Here is a 22,411-nt window from a genome sequence, read left to right on the forward strand (position 1 = left end):
TCTGTTCTCTCATCTGCAAAATAAGAGGGCAGGCAAAGTGGAGGCGGGTAGATACGCGAGCATCTGCCAGTCCCCTAACCCCGTCACATAACTCTTGTGTCAGGCTACGAGTCCAGGGCCTGCAGTGACTCCGAGGAGTCATCCGAAGTGGACTGCGTGCCGGAGCCCCTCTCTGACAGACGCCTGCCGAAGCTGGGCCCCTGCAGACCACTTACAGAAGCGGAGCAGCCTCCTGGGGACAGCTCCACGCCTGCAGAGGCTGGGAAGGGCCCGAGCACTTGCGGGGCCAGCAGCACTACAGACAGTGCCGAATCCGAGGCATCCGACTCGGCCAACACCGAGAGCCGAGGCTGCAGGCCCAGCGGCTCCAGTGAGTCCCTGGACGCCCTGGAGGAGGATGACCTGGAGGCCTGCTCCTCCAGCACGTCCGGCTTCTTCCACCTGGGCTTGCCTGGCTTCCCGGAGAGTCTTGATCCAGCCAGCCAGGAGGAGAGAAGCAGGGTTGAAACCAGTGGCTTCCTCTGTCTCCTGGACCTGGCCCAGAGAGCCAACCCTCAGAGCCAGAAGACAGAGTTTTCTGAGAGTCCTGCTCCTGAGGCCTTCAGCTGGGGGCCGGAGCTGAATGCACTCAGGCTGGACCCCAGGCTGTACGAGGGCAGCCGGATTGACTACTACAACCTGTGTGCCAACGTCTCCCCCGCCAGCCACCTGAGCGACAGCTCTGATAGCACGGCTACCCGGCAGGGTAGGGGCACGGCAGCCCTGGGCCAGCGGGGAGGGTCTGAGGCCCCGTCCAGCTCCGTGCTGCAAGCCCTGGCCCCAGGCCTGCCACTGGCCTTGGAGGATGGCAGTTCCGACGAGGAATACTATGACGCAGCTGACAAGCTCACACCCCCAGGTGCCCTCGCAGGTGAGCCCTCCCGGCAGGTGTGTGGGTCGTGCAGGCAGCTCCTCAGTCCCCAGGGAGGGCAGTGTGCAAGCCTGAGGGGAAAACATTTGGGTAAAGCATGGGTGCTCATTCTCTTTTGAGGTGGGCTCCCTGGGCTCAGTGGACCACTTGTGGGCATCCCAACTTCAAGTAAGGGCAACAGGGGAGGTTCAGAGAACTGTGGACAGGCAGAGATGGGTGGCATTAATTCTACAGTGGGAATCAGGGAAGGCTTCCCAGAAGAGGCATCAAGTGGACCAGGCCTTGTGAGATGGACAAAATTCACAGAGAAAGAAAAGGTTTGATATGAGCGCCCAGCAGAGGGAAGCAGCTGCGCTATTGACCTGGAAGCTTTAAATGAGGCCTTAAAACAAAAAGAACCTAACTGGCAGGCCATTGGTGGTCCTTAAGGGACTCAGACATAGGTGGGAAGATCAGATTCCTCACTCTTTCCTTCACAAACAGCGTGAAGCTGTGAGCCCTCTTCTGTGTCCCAGCCCTTTCCTGTTGCTCCCTGTCCTCTAGTGGGTTCCCATTGCTCGCGGGAGAAAGGCCAGCTCCTCAGCAGCCCCTGTGAGGTTTCTCGAGGCCCTCTGTGACCTGGCCTCGGTGTGTCTCTCTCCTTCCCGCTGAGCCCTCTCCCTGCACTCCTGCCACACAGACCTCCTTGCCATTTTTAAAAGTGCCCGGTTCTTTCCTGCCTCCAGCCTTTGCACAGGCCGCTCCATCCACCTGAAGCTCTCCTTACCCTCATCTTTGGCTGCTGCTGACCTTCTGTCTCTCAGGCCCCACCTGGAAATTCACTTCCTCTGGGGATATTAACCAGACTGCCAGGATGAGGTCTCCCCACCCCCATCACACACCCTGGATGCTTCCTGCCTGTAGCTGCATATTTATTTGTGTGATTTTTTGTATGGATATTTCTCTCCTTCACTAAAGCGAAAGCTTCTGTGATGTGGGAACGGTGCATTTGACACTCACCTCTGTGTCCTACCACAGACTTCCTGGCAGTTGCTGCTAGATGGATGAATGAATGCCCTCTCCACCACCTACCCTGATTTCATGAACTGATTAGTAGAAACCCATGGCCAGGTTGCGCACCGCTCCCCAGAAAACACAGTCAGCTGCCATCCATGCCTCCAGTCTTGTCCCGCTAGGCCAGCCATTGTGCAGGAGACATGGGGGTGAGACAGACCATCAGTCAAGGCCTTCCTTTGTGGGAGTCCAGTCAGGGAGATAAGGTCCACATGGGACACTTCCTCTTTCATGGAGAGCCAGTGAGGTGCTGGGGAGGCAGCCCAGACCTGGGACTCATGGGCCCGGAGTCTGCTTGGGCCACTGACTCACTGTTAGAGCCTCTCCCTTTTTTAAGCTTCAGAAACACCTTTGGCCAGTGGCTGAGGGGGCCTAGAGCAGAGCAGCAACTTCAAAAGGTATCTGGGCATCAAAATCACCCAAGAGGCCTGAGTCAAATACTATAAATTCCTAGACCCAGCCTCAAAGATTCTGCTTTAGGAGGTGTGAGGAACAGCATAGGATTTGATGAGGCTTTGAATAAGGTTCAGCCAGGTTGGAAAAAACCGGTCCGAGTATAAGAACCCTCTGATTCTCAGGCACTAGCCTGTGATCCTAATTCCTTCTGGCTGATTCAGGACTTCATAGAAGTGTTTCTCCTTTCAGAAAGATCCATCTTGGTATGCACAAGATCCCTCATGCCCGCAACTGAGAGTCGCAGTCACTTTCTGTCAAAAGAAAGCTCCTTCAGAACGCTCACCCTGTGGTGATGATCGTAACAATAATGGTACAGGCTTCCTTTCGTGATCACCCACTAGGCACAGGCTTGTGCTCGGAGCCTGATGTGTACTAGGTCATCTATCCAGCATGGCAGTATTGATGGTACTGCCTGACTTGGGTTAATGAGAGAAAGTGAGATAGTGTTAGAGGGATGCCAGATAGCTTAGAGAATTGCCAGCAGAGGTGAAGCCCTGGTTCTGACAGAGGCAGAGAGACCAGACCAGGAGGCTAGGCAGCAGGATCCCTCATTGTACTGTTAGGATTCCGTGGCTGCAAAGAATGGATTGTACTGGTTTGTTTTTTCTATCAATGTATTTGAGTTTGAAATTTTAGGAAATTTTGTGACTTTCTAGCTCATACCTCTGACCACTTGGCTGATACAAATAGGGCTCCTTCATTAATAATTTCAGCAGCCTATAATTGTGGGAGAGATGTCATCCCCTGAAAGGAAGTTGACCAAAAGACAAGGCAGTGGATGTTGGGCAACCTGGCATCACAACACATCTACCGCAGTGCTCATCCCCATCTTTCAGAAGAGGAAACTGAGGAGCTCAAGGTTTAACATGGCCCAGGTTACAGGGCCCAGCCAGGACTCAAACCCAGGCCGTCCTGCATCCTGAGCCTGAGATCTACACGTCTCTTTGTTATTCTGCTTTTCATCTTCTTTTTCCTTTCTTGATTCTCAGGGCTCAGAGCTGCTTCTGCTGTAGAAACTAGTGCTGCAGGATCCCAGAATGAGGCCAGCCCCTGCAGTCCTGAGGTCAGCCTGAATCCTGGGCCAGATGGGAGAGAGCCAAGCAGAAGGGGAGGGGTGAAGAAGTATGCCAAGACCCTGAGGAAAAGAAGGTCTTTCCTGCAGACCAGCCACACCTGTCAGGTCTCGTTTCCCCTGGTGCCGTCAGTTTCCCTGGAGAGCATGGACGCTGTGTGCTACTACGACCGGGAGCCCTACCTGGCCCTCGGTGCGCCCACCCCAACCGTGTCCTCGCTGCAAGACGTGCAGGGTGAGCCTGGCGTCCTGGAGACCAAGGCCCTGGGGCTGCTGACTCCCCTGAGGGAGACCAAGAGCAAAAACCCAGCCTCCCGGGCCATGGAGATGGAGCCAGAAACCATGGAAACCAAATCTGTCATCGACTCTCGAGTGTCATCTATTTCTGCCATTCGCCTCCGGATTGACCCTAACCATAAAGAGAATTCTGGGATTGCCCCTCTGACCTCCAGTGTCGCCAGTTCCCCAGCAAACACCCCTCACGGTCTCAACCCAGGCTCATCTGGCCCAGATACCACTCAGGCAGGGCCTCCCCAGACCTTATCTCCATTTCAAGACTTGAATGGCAGTGCCCCCCGAGAACTCACCCTGGAGCTTGGGAACAGCACCTCCTCCCTCTCCAGTGCTGATGTGAACCCAGACAGAGTCTGCCTGACCGTCAGCCCAGGGCCACATACTATTGCTCAAGGAGACACACTGGAGCTGGGAGGAGTTCAGCTGGAAACAGGATTGGGATCTCTGTTTATAAATCCTATGCCAGAAACTGCCCCCCAGGACACAGAGCCTTTGTTGTCTTCTCGAGACGGACCTAAAAGTGATGACTGGGGAATAAATTCAGAAGAGACGATGGCTTCTTTCCCTGCAAAGGAGGAGCAACAAGGACAACTATCTCTGGAACATGGTAGAGAAGTTACAAACAAAAACGACACCAGCTTATTTCATGATGAGTCTGGGAAGGATCCAGGCGACCCCAAGGTTGATGGGTTGGATGTTCTTCCACAGACTACTGGTGTCAGTGCTTCAGCTGGTGGCATGGTAGCCTCTCTCTTCTTGGAGACTCCTGGTACAGGGACTGAGCAGACCCTACTAAGTTCCCCTACAGAACCCCAAGGACAAAGCAGAGAGATCCTGGGTCAAGACTGCCAGGCCCAAGAACAAAAACTATTGGTACAGTTGGATTTTAATTCAGATCTCTTGCTTAGGGACCAGACTATTTCATCAGCCTTCTCTCTAGAGGAAGGCAAGGCAGAGCCACCTAATCATGTGACAGGGGAAGACACCACCCCTGGGGACATTCCCCAGCACGTCTCTTTGAATCCAGGGCCTTCTCTGCCAGAGCCACTACCGTGTCCCCAAGAGGAGCCCCACGTAGAAGATTCAAACCGTTTTTCGGTGCCAGAAAGCAAAGGCAAAAGGCCTAGCATCTGCCGTCCTGCTGAGAAGTCTTTTCTGTGCTTTGCCCCAGAGAGCTATCCTAAAGGTTCTGACGGTTTCAGGACAGCCCCATCTTTGGGGTTTGCAGGTGTGAATGAGACAGTGGCCCCCAGGATGGGCATGGAGCAGTGCAGCTGCCAGTTCTCCTATGCCACGTGCTTCCCTGGCCTGCAGCCAGAGACAGAGGAGGAAGACAGAGACTTGGAAGCGTGTCCTGCAGCCCCCCTCACCTCACCGCCCTCTGCAGGAAGCCGGCTGGCCCTGCCCTGGAGGCCTGCCCGGGCCCACAGCTGCAGCAACGAGCTCCCATCGAGGAACAGCCACATCTGGCCAGAGTACTGCTCCAGGGCTCTAAGACAGCTGAAAGCTGCCCCCGCCAGCATCCCTGAGGGCTTCATCCAACTCATGGAGAGCTTGCTGGAATTACAGGACATTTTGGAAGCTTCCTGGGGGAATGGGAATAAACACCCCCCCGAGAAGTGCATCTGGCACTTTTCTGAAAGCCGGAGCCGCCTCTGCATGGGCTCCCAAAAGCTCCTGTCGAGCTGTCAGCACGTGATCAGAGTGGACCAGACCCCGGAGGAGATGCAGAGTGCTGTGCGGGACACCTTCCAGCACCTGGTCCAGCTGGCCGGCCTATGCTTCCAGCTCACAGACTGCAGCCGCTGCTCCACCCGCCACAGGGAGGCAGCGGGGAACCTGAGGGATGTGGTGTACACCTACCATCAGTTTGTGGAGGCCGCTAAGCTGACCTGTGAGAGAGGCTACCATGACCTGAGTGTGAAACTCCTGGCCCGTCAGTGCACGGCCCTCACGGCCTCCGTGTTCTGTTTGACCCAGAAGTTCCGGGCCTCCACTGCCCTGTGAGCAGGCCAGTTGCCCCGGCCCCCTGCTCTGCCCTGGACACTTCGCTGAGCGGTGTCTACCGTTCTTCTACCCACCCCTCTCAAATGTTTACTATTTAAAGTATTCAAATAAACTACTGCTTAATCTTTGCCTGAATTCTACAAAGTGATGACAAGTTTGGGTCAAAAGCATTCACTCTTATTCATTCAACAAACATTCACTGGATACCTCCTCTAGTCAGGGCGTGTGCTAGGATCTTATTCATAAAGATGAGTAAGACAAGTCCCTGCCCCTGGCCAGGATGCTCACAGCCCCTCTGGGTGGGTACAGATAAGCAGATTGCCATCAGTGATGTGTGTACCCTAGGAGGAGCATACTCTGCAAGTGTGGAAGCAAGAAGTCACATTCTGTCCCAAGAAGGCAGGGACAAGGGAGGAAGGTGGAGTCGTTGAAAAATCGTTTTAACCTCTCCCAGCACACTGATTTGGCAGTCACCTCTGCAAATAGGAGTGAATACCTGTGATATCTGATAGATTCTACCTTCACAAGTTAGGGTTTGCAGCACCTCTACCTGGAGGCCTGGTATTCTTGGTGGCTTCACTGCAATGAGCATAGGTTGCCACTAGGTGGCAGTAAGCACCTTGGTTACATAGCCCCCACAGCCAGGAGTGCTCTGTGCTTTACCTGAAATTGACTGTACCCTTTATGCGATTTAGGGCTTCCCAGATAGTTCAGTTGGTCAGGAATCAGCCTGCAATGCCTGGATCAGGAAGATCTGCTGGAAAAGGGACAGGCTATCCACTCCAGTATTCTTAGGCTTCCCTTGTGGCGCAGCTGGTAAAGAATCTGCCTGCAATGCAGGAGACCTGGATTTGATCCCTGGGTTGGGAAGATCCCCTGGGGAAGGAAAAAGCTATCCACTCCATTATGGCCTGGAGAATTCCATGGACTGTATGGTCCATAGGGTTGCAAAGAGTCAGATACGACTGAGTGACTTTCACTTCACTTAGGTCACTTCTATCTATTTTAAATAGCTAAAAAGGCAAATATTAAAATCCTGAACTAGATTTGCCTTTTAAAGACTAATATTAGAGCAAAATAAATATATCCAGTACCTTTCTCACTAATTCCAGTTGAGCCAGTTAATCCCTATTAATCTCGGTGGGACTTTGATTGGATATGGCTACCTAACTTGTCCATGCTTTGGTTTTCTATTCTGAATATTGGAGATATTAATAGTGCCTGCTTTGCATGGTAGAAACTAGTAAATGGTCAATAAAAGTTAGTAATCATCCCCAAAGTTTATGGATGCTTCTCCCCATCTGAAATCCTTTCCTGCATTTTGTTTCCAGGAAAACTGATTTCTAGATACCCTTGGGATGCCTTTCCCCCCAACTTCTCTGTCCAGGCCAAAGATAATTTAGACACTGACTTTGGGCTATCAGAGTTTATTCAAACTCCTGTGGGGCTCCTGATTATTTGTGAGCTCAGTGCGTCCTCTCCTCTGAGGCTTCCTAATTCCTCTCCTTCACCCAGCAAAAGCAGAGCAAAGGTGGGGGTGTTAAGTGACATACCCAAGCTCTTGCAGATCAGAAGGAAAGCAGTATTTGGGGAGAAGAGAGGAGAATCTTCCCATCATCTGTTATCAGTTACTTGTTAACTAGTAACCAGTTAATCAGTACTTGTGCCAGGACAAGATTTATTTTCTTAGAGGGCTGTTTCTTTTCACAGAATACTTTGAACAAAATTTAAATAAGGCTCTTGAGAACAGATTTGAAGTGGTTTCATGACCATGAAAGGTAGGAACAACAGGACACTGAAATAATAAAAATTGTTATGATGTTAAACAGGACTTGAATACTTTAACAAGCAGACATCTATGAAGAGCTACATGACTAATTTATATGAACACAATCCATGTGTTCACAAGCTTAGGGAAGGAGCTCAGGACTTCAATACCATCAGGTCTTGAATCCTGGTGATCAGGGAAGGCTTCCTGTAGGAAGCAGCATTAATTAGAACCAGTATGTCAAGAAGTATTTGTTGAGTAGATACCGTGTGTCAGGTCCTGGGTTTAGCAGATAGGAAGGTAAGTTATTCTCAGGAAAGGTGAAAAATCACTCATTTGTTTATCCTGTTGACGAATATTTACTGTGCAGTGCCACTGGGAATATAATCATTTACATGATAGATGTATTATCAGGGAAGACAGAAAAAAAGATTTCTGGTAGGTGAAGGTGAAATAAAGAAAATGAAGAGTGTCAAGATGGGGCTGGGATGAGCCTATCTTCCCTAGCGGGGATCAGTAAAGGTCTCTCTGAGGAGGGAAGGTTTAAGCTGAAACCAAAAGGGTAAGAAGGAGTCAGGCATTTAAAAAGTGAGAGAAAAGGGAACAGTACTTGCAAAGTACTGTTCAAATCATTGAAACATTTGGTGTGTTTTAATCATTTCAAGAAGATGGGTGTGACTGGAACACAGCAAGCTGGAAGAAGAGTGAAAGATAAAGTTGGAGGGGTATCCAGGAACCAAACTGCAAGGTCTTAGGAAGATTCGATTTTACCTTCAAGTACAAAGGGAAACCACTGAGAGGGAGTAAGGGACACCCATAATTATCTGGTAAATGGATGGGGGCGGAGCAGGGTGGGCAATGACACCAGCTAGGGGCTCTTTTCTGTAGGGAAGTGGTCACCAGCTCACAGGAAAGGTGTTCGGTACAGCTGAGTGCAAGGTGCATGGGTTGGTAGGTGTGGTGGGAGCCACTGAAGACCATTTTAGCCAATTTTCAAGTGCTGCTGAGTACAAAGCCAAGGCCAACTTCTGAGCAAAGAAGAGACTTTAGAGCTGGGTTTCAGAAAAAAGCCTTCTGGGGGAGGAAATCATGTTTGCTTTCAGTATTTTACAAGTTGTTCCACTGGCAGATAAAGGATGGATTAAGGCATGGACTGGGAGTGGGAGGTGCTGGAGAAGTGGAAAGAAAAGAGGAAAACTGTGGGGACAAGCACAGATCCAACAAGGCTGTGGTTTCTTGGACAGTAGATATTTCAGGCTCATTCAGGGTAGGGTCTCTCAAAAGGATGAGACATCTAAGACTGAAGGAATAAGAGTGGCTGATAGTTTTTATCAGGCCAACACTTGGACAAGACATTTTAGGTCTTCGAGAGTCATTTTCCCCGTGGATTTGTGAGATGAGATGAAGGAGGGAGAGTGGCCAGAGGCTACATTCATCTATGATTTGCCCAAGCCAGGATATCTGTTATCCTGGGTGACCAGATTGTGGTGAGGGGAACTGTGTCATCCCGAGGGCTCTGCTGGTTATGGGGGAGCGAAGAGAGCCCAAGGGAAGGCAAGGCCCCCAGGATGCCAGATGAGGGGAGGTTCACTTCTGGTTTCAGTCCAGTTTCGCCGTGTTCAGACCTTAACAGCCATCAAAGCGCCTGGTCATCTGCAGCAGCGCTGGGCGGTCGGCAAGCTGTTGGGATTGTATCCCCAGCGAACAGGCAAGGAAATCGAGGCTCAGCGAGGCGCAGGAACCTTGTAGCGGGACGCAGCTCCTCACTACCACCGTGCGCTTGGCAGCCTAAGCCCAAGCCTTCGCCGCACCCCGACCAGCCAGGCTGAAAACGACAGCCCCCAGAATGCTACTCGGAGAGGGAACCGGAAGTGGGGTTGGAGGCGGGACTTGGTGAGTGCCGCTTCCGCCGCGGGAGGAGACTGGTTCAGGTACGTAGGGTATTTGTTGGCGGGAGGGATCGAGATGAGGGTCCGGCCTCCGATTGCCGCCTCGTTTGACCGTGTGGCAGAAGCCTGGGAAGCAGGCGCTCGCCCTGCACTTGTGTGGCCCCAGACTCTTGATGCTGTTCTTTTCTGCTTCCCGTCGCTTTCGCAGCCTATGGGCCATACGGGGCCTCTGTCGGGGTACTCTGGAGCTTGGGGTCAGGGTGTTCTAATGCTGAAGGTGCCGGAGGAGGAGCCGGCTTTGGTAGCTAAAACCTAGAATGAAAAGCTAAGAGAAGAGTGCAGAGGCTGGTGCATTACTTAGCGCCCAGAGATATATTCATCAGGTGAAATATGGGTTAGAAAAGTTCTGAGGCCTCCGTCAACTCAGAGATGGGGTGGAGTGGAGGATTTATGAATTCAGCAAGTCTTTGTTGAGCGTCTGTTACGTACGACGCGTGTTTCGAGGCATAGAGGATATAGTGAACAATACAAATATAACACTTATAGGAGTGGGGACGTTCAGACCAAAAAATCAGTAAGATGTGTGCCATATTGGATAGGGAAAATTGGAAAGTAGTGAGGAAGGTAGTAGTCGTATAATTATCCAGGGGAAGAGGATTGAGGTAGAAAAAACAGCAAGTGCAAAGACCCTAAGGTGCTATATCCTTGGTATATTTAAGAAACAGTAACAGCAAGTAGACCAGATAGTTCAGACAACAATAGATGATCATGAACAATCAGTGTCGGCCATTGTAAGTGTTCAAGAAAATAATCAGTAAGCAATCTATAATAGGAATAGAAGAGAGTTTTATTCTAGCCAAATTGAGGAGTGTAGCATGGGAGACATAAATTCAGGAAGCATTGGAAGTGTGTTCCACCAGACAACAAAATGGGAGAACCATATAATGGTAAAAACTGCAAGGTTACAGTTAGTTACATGAGTTACTTATCATGAATTATAATTGGAGCTGGCAAGAAATAAGGGTGCTTATTAGTAAGGATTGGTTAAGGTCTGAAATGGTTGCATAGTTATGAAAGGAGATCTTGAGACTGTAGGGCTGCAGCTGGCTGGTGTTATTCTGAATATGACTGATAGTGTCCTTGGGGGTCTGGTATAGTTCAAAGAAAGTTCAAGTTCTCAGTGGTGCAGAGACTTGTCTGGGACCAGATCTTCAGTGGTCACCCAATTCCATTTTTGTCTGCTTGAACTCTTACTCCATTTTAATTTCAATGGATCGTTACAGAGATTTACTTTTTCAAACATACATGTTTCCTGTTATGTTGGTAGCACACTGGACTCAGAGGAGTAGCCATGAGCAAAGGTTATACCATTCTTAGTCTGCCACTTGGCTGTAGACTAGAGCACTTCTTTTACATGTCTTCCTCAGGGATTTTGAACACCACTTTAAAATTATTAAACTAGTTACATATGCTGTAACAATGATTCTTCATGTTTTTCTACTTCTGCTCTTCTGATGGATATTACCCATTTCCTCTATGACTATGGCTTTCTGCTGCAGTAATATGTAAGTCAGAGGAGGGAATATGTAGATTTGAAAAGTGAATTCTGATACATCACCAGCACCTTAGAATCCTTGGTTGGTGGGATTTGGGCTGCTCTTTACCATAATTTTTGGCCAGCTCTAAACCTTCCAGGATGTTTCTAGTACAGGACTTTGCATAGCATAGGTGCTTAGTAAATATTTGCTAAAAGAATGGTTTTGAAAATAAATGGAAACGTAATGGGATAGGTAGGTTTTACTATCTCGGTCTCGCCCTCAACTCATGCATGCATTCCAAAGAACACAATAAATGAACTGATGTCACTGCAGCAGTGAATAATTATTGCTTGGAGCTGTCAGGGGTCATGCCTATCTTCTAAAGAGCAAATTTGGCTTCCTTACTACTAAAAGGTTTCAGTGCTTACATATTTCTCTAGAAGATACACATACTTTTCTCTGTGTTAGTATTTTACACACTTTAACACTATTTGTCATTTGGATATAGGGAAATACTTCTGCAAGTATAATAGTTCCTTTTTCCAATCTGGGTGACGAGGACAGAGGACTAAGCGCATGGACTGGAAATTGGAAGGGAATGCTCAGAAAACAGAGTCACGGGTGCTGCAGGAGCATGAGATCACCCTAGACGACCCAGGTGAAGATGGCGTCTCTGAGAGCTTCCAGCTTCTACAGATTGATGTGGGGTGTGAGCACTGGGGGCAAGAGACCCTGCCCACAGGCAGTGCGGCTTGGTGCTCGGTGAGTGGAATGAATTGCCTGGTCACAGGCTTTGAGATGTTGGAACGTGCCAGAGGCCCCTATTTCAAGGATGGAGCCTGGTAACGAGAAGATTGGGAATGAGTTAGGTATATTCCAAGGGATGAGTTTCATGTTACCTGGTTTAAGGTTTAATTTCATTTGGATCATAGAAAAAGTAAATTAAGTTCAAGGGGAATCTTTGTATACCTCAGAAAGGTCAGGAAATCTCTACCCTGTTCCTAATAAATTTACTGTGACCTTGGGCATGCCACTTCTCTTTTCTGGGGTTCTGCTTTCTCTAAACACAATCTAGTCCATTTTTGTTTTTAAGACTAACACCGCTTTTCTCTCCTAACTCTATATCTAAATTTGAAAAATAAGTAACTATTTCTAATATTCATTTTCCTTTTTGGTGCTTATGAAGTTCTCAAACAATTTTGTTTTCTGGATAACATAAGAAAAATGTCCAAAGAAAGCAGAGACACTGGGAAAAGATAGTTGCGGCAAAGAAGAGTAAAAGAAAACAAGAAAAAGAAAGACGAAAAGCCAACCGTGTAGAAAATTCAGGTAACAGCAAATTTGATTGTTAATGTAATTATTAGTATATTTATTTCTTAGCAAACTGGTATCTGCTTGTTCCTGGAAGAGTAGGGATATTGTTTTTAAATAAAAACATGTGGGAGATATGACCTATTGTTCTATTTTGTTGGGAATCAGAGTATCAAAGAAAGCAAAATTTGAGACTGCCTGTGGCTCAGAGGTTAAAGCGTTTGCCTGCAATGCGGGAGACCTGGGTTCGATCCCTGAGTTGGGAAGATCCCCTGGAGAGGGAAATGGCAACCCACTCCAGTATTCTTGCCTGGAGAATCCCATGGGTGGAGGAGCCAGGTGAGCTACAGTCCACGGGGTCGCAAAGAGTCGGACGCAACTGAGCGACTTCACTTTCACTTTCAGATATAAGCAGTCTAGTGCATATATGTGTTTATAAGCTCAGAAGTAGAAGGAATGATACTAACAACAGCTAATGTTTATTCAGGACTATGTGCTAGGTTCATTGCTAAGAATTTTTTCTGGTTTACCGTAAGGGGTAAGGACTTTATTATCCTCATTTTCTCGGCAAAGAGATTGAGGCTCAAAGCAATTAAATAACATGCCCAGGATCATATAGGTAATAAATGAACAAACTGAACTCTGACTTAGATCCAGCAGTGTGTTCAGAGCACTGACTTCACTGTTCTGCTACGCCTACACTGCCTAATGAATGAATACCTTGTATGAGCTTCCAGTTTCTCTTCTTATGAAGAGAGTACTCAGTTGGCTGGGGAGATTTAGTTCTTACTGAATAATATTTTTCTGCTTTTCCACTTTTATTCCTTTCTGGTATTTCTTACCCTAGGCATCTACCCCCAGCACAGCAAACGGTTTCTGAGATCCCTAATCAAGGAAAGACTTTTGGAAGCCAAGCACTCAGGTCCAAGACTCTGTATCGATTTGAGTATGACTAACCACATGTCTAAGAAGGTAAAGCATCCACTGAACTCTGACTGTCTGCTCACATGAGAGAGGTTGAGGTGGGAGCAGCTTTTACAAAGAGCATGACCAGCTCCAGTTTCTATGATTCTCTAGCAGTCCAGCAAATGTGCTTAGTTTGTTACACATGGCTACTCAGTTCCAAGATGGCTATTGTAAATAAAAAGAGAACAGACATCCTCTGGTTTAGTTTAAAATTTTTTACCTTATATTCTGTTTTAAACCCAACACATTTGCCACTGTGTTCATGGTATCCCAAGTCTAGAAGGAGCCTTTCAGGTGTAATTCTCCAGAGAAATCTTTGGCTTTCTGCTAGGGAGAGGAATGTTTGCCTGGTTGCATGTTGTGGGGAGATTACCTGGTAGGAGGTCTTTCTACACTGTAGGTGTTTTGTAAAGCCCTGTTGGTGAAGGATGGCTTTTCACCCTAGGATTCTGGGGGTGGCTGAACACACAACACTCCACACCAGACAGATAGATTGATACAGTTTACTGGTCACATGTACTCACCCGGCAAGGAGCATGACACCGCACACCATTCGGGGCACATGGGATTGCGTTTGGGAACAGAATAAATAGCCAGGGGCCATAGGGGGCAGACTTTATAGGTTTCTGCAGGAAGATTGATTGGTTTGTTGGAATAATGCTGTGGGCTGGCAGGAGCATTGAAACCCATTAAGATGCCCTGGAAGAGGGCATGGCAACCCACTCCAGTATTCTTGCCTGGAGAATCCCATGGACAGAGGAGCCTGCGACACAGTCCATGGGGTCGCAACTAGTCAGACATGACAGAAGCGACTTAGCACACAAGCATGCATTCAGGGATAAGCAGGAACCCTTTATCAGAGGAATCCCTTTGATAAAAAAGAATTGTTTAGCTTGCGCACCTTATCAGTGGGAGCAGAATTTGGAGAGGCACTTGCAGCTCAGCCCTTCAAAGCCCTCTCATTTTCACCAGATAACAAAGTGGCACAAAATATTGGACCCTGATTTGGGGCCTTATACCGTAAAACACATCTTTGTTTCCCATCGTCCCTGTTGTACGTGCTAGTGTCTGCATGTTTTTCAGAGAAATTAGGATCTGAGATTCTTCCAGGAAACCTCTAACTGTAGCCCAGTGAAAAGGTCAACCAAGAATTTTCTACTGTTTGTATTCATTGAGATATCAGATTAAATCAAAGCCTAAGGTTTTTTTGTGTATGTTTTTATTTTTTCCTGTACTGAACCAAGTCAGGCCAGATTGTGAAATTACCTTTCTATAAGGGTTGTGTCTCTGAATCAGGATGGTAAGTTAAAAACTCCAAACCTATGACATTTCCTGGAGTTAGGGAGAATGTGCCAAGTTTACCTGATGGAGTATAAAAATGCCTTTACAGTAATCTAACCTCTTTTTAATAAATAGTAAATATCACATGGTAAGCTTTTTGATAAAAGCTAAAAGAGAAATAGAGTTACAAATATAGAAAACAAACTTATGGTTACTGTGGGGTAAAGGGAGGGGCAAGGATAAATTGGGAGATTGGGATTGACATATACACACTACTATGTGTAAAATAGATAACTAATAAGGACCTACTGTTGGAGAAGGCAATGGCACCCCACACCAGTACTCTTGCCTGGAAAATCCCATGGACGGAGGAGCCTGGTGGGCTGCAGTCCAGGGGTCGCTAAGAGTCGGACACAACTGAGCGACTTCACTTTCACTTTTCACTTTCATGCATTGGAGAAGGAAATGGCAACCCACTCCAGTGTTGTTGCCTGGAGAATCCCAGGGACGGGGGGAGCCTGGTGGGATGCCGTCTGTGGGGTCGCACAGAGTTGGACATGACTGAAGCAACTTAGCAGCAGCAGCAGCAGCAGCAAGGACCTACTGTATAGCATAGGGAACTCTACTCAATACCTTGTAATGGCCTATATGGGAAAAGAGTCTAAAAAAGAGTGGGTTTATGTATAAATGATTCACTTTGCTGTACACCTGAAACTTAATGCAACATTGGGCGTCAGCTATACTTTAATAGAAGTTTTTTAAAAAGCTGAAAGAAATATATGTATATGTATATACATGTATGGAGTATATCTATGTATATGTATATGTATAGTATATGTATATACATGCATGTATGTATATACTTGTATGTATTAGCCAGTCCAGAAGGAGGGAGAGGTCTTAGTTTTTTCATTAACTGACTATTTCTGGGCTGGTATCACTACCTTAACTTTCATCTATAAGGTATGATGCCATGGGATGTAACACAAGTGCATACATACATGTACTCACTTGTGGAGTAAAAGGGGCCATTGTATTTCATGAGCTTTCCCAGAGTCGTATTCAGTGAACTCACTCAGCAACCATTTGTTGATAATGAATTTAGGAAGAGTGGGCATGTTACTACCCTGAGTTATCCTTACTTCTTTGAAGGAATTAAGTAGACTGGCTGGACAGATCCGAAGGTTGTATGGTTCCAATAAGAAAGCTGACAGGCCATTTTGGATCTACCTCACTGGGTTCACCACAGACAGCCCCCTGTATGAAGAGTGTTTGAGGATGAATGATGGATTTTCCAGTTATCTGGTAAGCCTTATTTTGCATATTATTTGAATTGTCATTTGAAAAGTAGGTTGGAGGGGATAATAGTAAGTTTTTTTAACTTATTCATATTTTGATTAAAAAAAATTTTATATAATTTATATATTTTCACTATTACAGTCTTAAAAGTTTAAAATCTCTCATCAGTTCTTACATTTAAAAATTTTCATCCTTCCCACTGCATTGGAAAACTAGTATTACCAGAATCTAGGGCTGTATTTTGTATCTAGTGTATTTTATACTAGACTGTGCATTCCAGGAATGTTTTAGGGAAATGCCATGACTCCTTGTTCTTAAAGTGCACAATTTGGAAACATGAGTTTTGAGGGGAAGAGAGAATCCTTATGGAAGTAATATGGATTTAAGGTGAGTTTTAGGGAGTGTTAAGTTACTTTCAGTACTTTCCTTAGGATCTCTTAAATGTAGACATTGGTATACAGGCAGGAATCCAGATCAGTGCCTAAGAAGTGACCCTAAAAGTGCCCTTGTGTGTTTGCATCGTGTAGCTGAGACTGAGTAGTGTGACCTTTCCCAGGGAGGTCCTCAGAGGCCTCAAGTGTGAAAAGTGCCGTTTGCATTACTGCACAGTCAGTCATGGTGCTGTCACCTTCATATCCCTCCTATAATGCAGCCATTCCCAGCTTTATTTCTCTGTACATGTTCTGTGATTCCTGTATATGAGCCAAACAGATCCACTCTAAGGCCCAAGTAGTTCACTCCTCTTGGTTTCCTGTCTTCCTGCTTTTCTCAGATAATTCCCTCCAGTTCGAATGCCTTTTCCTTTTGTGTGTGTGTCAGTCTCACCGCTTTTCAGAAACCCAGTTCCAGCATTCCCTTCACTACGAGGTCGTTGCTGGTGTTGTCACGCTCTCTCTGTAGTCCCAGGGCATGCTCCCTGTGTGTCTGTTAGGGCCTCATTACCACTTTCTGTCCCATTTTGTAAGGTTGAATGTCTGTGCCTTTAACTTCTGCTCCCCAACTGAGCCCTTTCTGAGAATAGGTTGTCAGACATGTATCCCCTTGATGCACCTGGAGCCAGGCCTGATAGAAACCATTACATGCCCCGTAAGTAACTGGGTGCTGCAGTGTGAGCTGTGTCTTAACCTAGTTAACACTACATTGGATTGTTTACATTTTTCAGCTAGACAGAACAGAAGAAGACTGCTTTAGTTTATTTCCTCTGGAAACCCTTGTGTACCTGACTCCTGACTCAGAACATGGTATGTTCTTGATGCATTCATTGCTTCTAGCCCTTTATTTCATTATTCCTGGTGTCGGAATTTGTTAAAGCCACCCATGGTGTATCCAAGGTAAAAAGGAATGAACATTAATTGCACACCTCTTATGGATAGAGACCTCACTGGACGCATTCTATTTGTCCTGCCATGTGTACATAGCTGCACAGATTTAGGGTCTCCATCCTCAGTTGGACCTTGTGAGCTACTTGGTAATCGTCCGAGTTTTCCTGGTCACCTCCTTGCATTGACTCTTTTTGGATCAATGTTAGATAAATATTTTTTCCCTGAAAATTATCTGTTTCACATAATTTTCAGTTTTATTAAGTTGATCTCACTAGTTGTCTTCTAATTATTTCACATTTCTCTGGAATTTTGCTTCCTTTCTGAACCATAATGGTGATTTGAGTCTGCCTATCTGATTAGATATGCCAGTGGTTTATCTATTTAATTGAACTTTCCAGGGAGTTAGCAAATCTACTCTTTTTTCATTTCCTATTTCATTAAATTTCTACTTTTTATCATTAATAATTCTTTCCTTTTACAGTCTTTGGATTTAGAAATTATAAAACAGATTGATCTTAATGGCCTTTATTTTTTCATTAGCTCTTGAAAATGTTGATCTAAACAAAGTCTACATCCTTGGTGGACTTGTGGATGAAAGCATTCAGAAGGTAAGTGTACGTTTTAGGCCTGACAACTGCATTTTGAAAAGTGAAACTTTCTTTTAGAGGTACCTGCCCTGTTGCAATCTCACCCAAAAGGCGTAAGAATCCAGAAGGAGTAGGAAGAAAGAGCCTACTCTGTCTAAGTTGGCCCTCCTACTTGCCAAGTTCCCTCTCTTCTCATCACCAATGTTAACAGTCCTGATACCTGACAGAATCCAGTCAGGGACTAGAGTGGGGAGTATTTGGTAATTACATAAATAACCATTATTGAATTCCTTTCTTCTCTTGTCTTCAGTTCTGTAGGGATTACTCTGATCTTGACCAAGGAGCTTGTTTTAAACTGATTGGCTGTACCAGATCTTAATTGTGGCACATGAGATCTTTAGTTGTGGCATGTGAGATCTAGTGCCCTGACCAGGGCTCACACCCAGGCCCCCTGCATTGGGAGCCAGGAGTCTTAACCACTAGACTTCCAGGGAAGTTCCTACCAGGGAAGCTTTCAACATTATTACCAGCTATTTGTTCTTTGTTGAAAGAGTAGTTTGTTCCTTTTTAGGTCATCTTCCCTGTTGACAAATATCTTACCTATAATCTCAACCGCAGTAGAGTTGTTCAGGTTTCTTTTGTTGAATTTGAATTTTATGAGAACAATTGGAGTTTTGAAACACACTTCTATTATACAAGTATTTATTGAGATAATTTTTTATGCTTAATAATTAGGATATTCTGTAGATGTAAATAATGATATAATGGTTAAAATGTATAAAAAGGAGCACAGTGAAAAATAAGTCTATCATCTTTGTCACCCATGTCTGCAGTGTGAGGCAGCCATGGTTTTCTTGTGTATCTCTTGATATATTCTGTAACCACACAAGTATGTGTTTATGGGTTTATGGGCAATTAAATTAAGATATTTTTTCATATATGAGAGTGTATTATTTCATATGTATATGAGATACATACACATATTTAACACAAATGATATTTAACTGTATTGCATTTATTCTAAAAAAAAGTCAGTGTTCCATGACTCCATAGTGATAGTCCTAAAATATGGGCAGGAGGTCGGGGTAGGGGAGGGCTGTAAAGAATGTCAGCTAATAAATGAGAAACGCATAATAGAATTGAAAAGTCATCATTTTGTCACTCCCAGTGTAATCATTGATTCAGGGAATTGACTGAAAGAAAGGTTGTGAGGGAACTAACTATTCACGTGGTCTCAAAGTACCAGCCCACAGATGAGAAAGGCAAAAGTGTACCCTTACAATGGAGTGATCTGGAGTTCACCATCTTAACAAATGATCAATCAGAATCACCAGTGGTGACATGTACCTCCTTATGATGGAATCTCACCTGTGATGTATTCTTACTAGAAAATGTTTAAACTGAATTTAATCATCAACAGACCTAAAGAAGTCAGTGTAATGAAAACTGATATGGCCATGGGGTCTATTTTAGATTAAAAAGACATAACAGCCAAATGCAGTCTCCCACAGCAGAGTGACAGCCCCTTTTTGAAGCAGACAGTTCTAGAGGGCCAGTGAGCAGTGTGTAGTATATAGATGCACACACGTAACACACTGTCCTCTTTATTTTCCACCAACATTTAAACTGAAAAATAACTGGCACAAAGATTTGTTGAAGGTATGGAACTTTTTGGTTGCTACTTAAGAGTTTGGCTTCTTCACTGCTGCTGCTGCCATGTTGCTTCAATCATGTCCGACTCTGTGTGACCCCATAGACAGCAGCCCACTAGGCTCCTCTGTCCCTGGGATTCTCCAGGCAAGAATACTAGAGTGGGTTGCCATTTACTTTTCCAATGCATGCTTGCATGCTAAGTCGCTTCAGTCGTGTCCGACTCTGCAATCCTGTGGAGAGCGCCCACCAGGCTCCTCCGTCCACAGGATTCTCTGTGCAAGAATACTAGGGTGGGTTGCCATTTCCTCCTTCACAGAAATATGCTAAGAACAACATTTATTCAAGGGGAATCATTTTATCTTTAAATGTTCAGAGAACATAAACTAGACTGTAAACTCCTTCAGGTCAGCATCCAAGTCTCCTCCTATGTACTCTAGTTCAAAGTAATTATAAAATAATGGAGTAGACTTTAATAATCATAGCTCATATATGCAAGAGGTTGTTAACTATCAAAGAAATCCTTTGAGTAGCTGTACCTTTATTTCATCCAAATTACATCACTTAAAACATTTTTGGAAGGTCTTTCTTGGAATCGTATTTCATGTGAATTTGAGAGGCTAGTCGTCCAGTGTCAGAAGGAAGGTGCTAGGCCTGCTCTATGCTATTCCAGTTCTTTAGACCACACCCACAGTGTTCAGTCAATATGGGATGGTAAATGAAAAGACATTGACAAGCTAGAACAAGTTCAGAAGAGGTTGATGTGAATAATGAAGGGACTCAAAACTAAATCATGGTCAAGGAAAAGTTGACAGAACTGAGACTGTCAGCCTGGAGATGAGAGGATTCATGGGGCATGATCCCTGCCTTTAAGTATCTGAATGGCCATCCTGTGGAAGGGCCATTTTACTTGCCTGGTATGGCTCTGGAGGAAAAGAACTAGAACAAGGAGCCTGGGAACAAGGTCATAGAGAATAGACAAACATTGAATGGGTGGTTGAAGTGGAATAGTTGACTATCAAGGTCCCTTTCAGACCTGAGTATGCTAATTTTCTCAGTAATCTAAAACTTTAATCCTAAGATTCCAAATACATAGATGACTTTCCTGGATCTTCTTAAAACGTAGTGAGTATAATTTAAACTTCAGTCCATGACTCAGGGACGTCCTTTAAAGGACATTAATGACTGTACTCTGATGCTAAATGGCCTCAGTACTCTGAAGCTAAATGACCTCGGATTGTTGGATTTTTTTGAGTTCTGTATCCTTTTTGTAGTTTTCAGGACCTTGCCTTTTCATTGGGCTGTATGTTCTTATACCTTAATGCTGTCTCGTTACTAGTGGTGTACTTAACTTGAATCCCGTCTCCTTATTTCTAATTTGCTGTTACCAGTTGGTGATGGCTGAGAACTCCAGATATCCAGAATTGGGTCTTACTGAGTTCAGGCCATCAGTGTTCTCTGGTTGATTAGACTGCTTGGATTTTTGGTTGCATATTGTGACTGCAGATATGCCTCTTTTTACTTCCTTTCTTCTTGGTTGTATTGATAAGTAGCAGCAAGTAGAAGCTAGCAGATAAATGGCTTCCAAATAAGTGAGTTATTGCTGCATAAGCCATTTCTTACTTGCCAGAAATACTCATTATCTGCAGTTTCTTTTATTTTTTTAATACACTTATGATTATAGATGTAAATGGTAAATGAGAATTCTCACAATTTGCTCTGCTGCATATTACATTGACAATAACTTCATGTATTATTTTTATAAGAAAAATGTTTGTGATTTACAGAAGGTGACATTTCAGAAGGCCCAAGAACACTCTGTTAAGACTGCCCGCTTACCAATCCAGGAATATATGGTCAAATGCCAGAATGGGAAGAACTATCATTCAGAGATACTGACCATCAATCAAGGTACTGCTCACATGGCGCATGCTTAATATATGTTAGTTATGCTACTGCTTCTTTACATTGTGTTTAAGTATAAATGGCCCTTGAAGCAGCCTCCCCTGTGACTAATGTGCTTGTATGCACTTTGTGACATGTATCCTGGCCTCTCAGAGGCATTTTGCATTTCCTTCCTGATTCCCAACTGTGTTAAAGATGGTTGAAATTGTTTCTTTGTCCTAGTATGCCATGCCTTCAGCCTGTCACTGAACAGTGAATTCCTGTTTTCCTTCCTGATTCCGTTCACAGGCATCTTGGCTGCTCCCTTCCCCTTCCAGGCCATGTCAGGCCCCTCTGTTGTGTTCCCGTTGTACTGTGTTCCTCTCTGCTGCAGCATTGTCCATTCACAGGCCTGTATCTCTCAGTGTAGGCTGAGATCCTTGTAGGCACGCAGGGCCTTTGTCTTTGCCTGTCTCCCTGGGAGACGTATGTGGTACCATATGTGGTGGAGTAGATTTGTTGATTGAAATATTCCAGAACACTTTTTTCCTTGTTAGTTATATACTAATTCTCTTTTTTCCTCCGTGTGGTCCCTTTGTTTTCTGTTTACCCTTCTAACAGTGTTTGATATCCTGTCTACTTACTTTGAGACTCAAAACTGGCCTGAAGCATTGAAGAAAGGAGTTTCTTCCAGAAAAGGCTATGTTCTTCAGAACTCGGTGGAATGATGGAGAGCCTAAGGAGGCAGCTGCAGGAGGTGAAGTTGCTGGAGTTGTCTTGACCAAAGAGCAGAGCAGAGAATGGCGGTGGTACTCATTTGCCTTTACTTGACATCTTGGCTCTTCACTTGGATGAAGAGGAACCACATTTTATGCTCTTTTGTATCTCCCATAGTGCCTGTCTCACAGGAAGTGCCCAGATACATGTTGACTAACTAGAAAGTTTACATAACAGTGAATTAGCCCTAAAACTACATGGCTTTGGATGTGTTAATTCATCTTCTGTACATCTATTTGTGAAAAAGCTACTCGTAAGAGTAGCTTAAATAATCAAGTAAGAATTGTTCTGTTCTATCAAGTTAAATTTTCACTGCACAGGCATCATAAAGTTGCATGACTTTGTCC

At 45.3% G+C, this 22,411-nt stretch overlaps 2 protein-coding genes across 3 annotated transcripts in view; both read left to right on the forward strand.

Annotated features, from left to right (window-relative positions):
- The window catches only part of FRMPD1 (FERM and PDZ domain containing 1), a 45,250-nt gene extending 39,330 nt beyond the window's left edge, over window positions 1-5,920 (forward strand). The window contains exons 14-15 of the mRNA XM_040225304.1: window positions 104-910; window positions 3,409-5,920. Coding sequence (XP_040081238.1) covers window positions 104-910; window positions 3,409-5,792 — 3,191 coding nt within the window. The 3' untranslated portion in view covers window positions 5,793-5,920. The remainder of the gene's footprint in view (window positions 1-103; window positions 911-3,408) is intronic.
- Window positions 5,921-8,855: 2,935 nt separating this feature from the next.
- On the forward strand, window positions 8,856-22,262 carry TRMT10B (tRNA methyltransferase 10B). Of its 2 annotated transcripts, none has more exons than XM_040225435.1 (9): window positions 8,856-9,578; window positions 11,496-11,749; window positions 12,208-12,316; window positions 13,146-13,270; window positions 15,698-15,850; window positions 17,007-17,085; window positions 17,707-17,774; window positions 21,191-21,314; window positions 21,909-22,262. In XM_040225435.1, exons 2-9 carry the CDS (start codon window positions 11,564-11,566, stop codon window positions 22,013-22,015), a joined length of 951 nt encoding a protein of 316 aa, XP_040081369.1. In that variant the 5' UTR covers window positions 8,856-9,578; window positions 11,496-11,563; the 3' UTR covers window positions 22,016-22,262. The 2 variants fall into 2 exon arrangements, with proteins under 2 accessions (XP_040081369.1, XP_040081456.1); XM_040225522.1 differs by having other exon boundaries at window positions 9,386-9,491.
- The last annotated feature ends 149 nt before the right edge of the window (window positions 22,263-22,411 follow it).

This window comes from Oryx dammah, unplaced genomic scaffold, assembly GCF_014754425.2.
Source record: "Oryx dammah isolate SB20612 unplaced genomic scaffold, SCBI_Odam_1.1 HiC_scaffold_1, whole genome shotgun sequence".
Classification (NCBI taxonomy): domain Eukaryota; kingdom Metazoa; phylum Chordata; class Mammalia; order Artiodactyla; family Bovidae; genus Oryx; species Oryx dammah.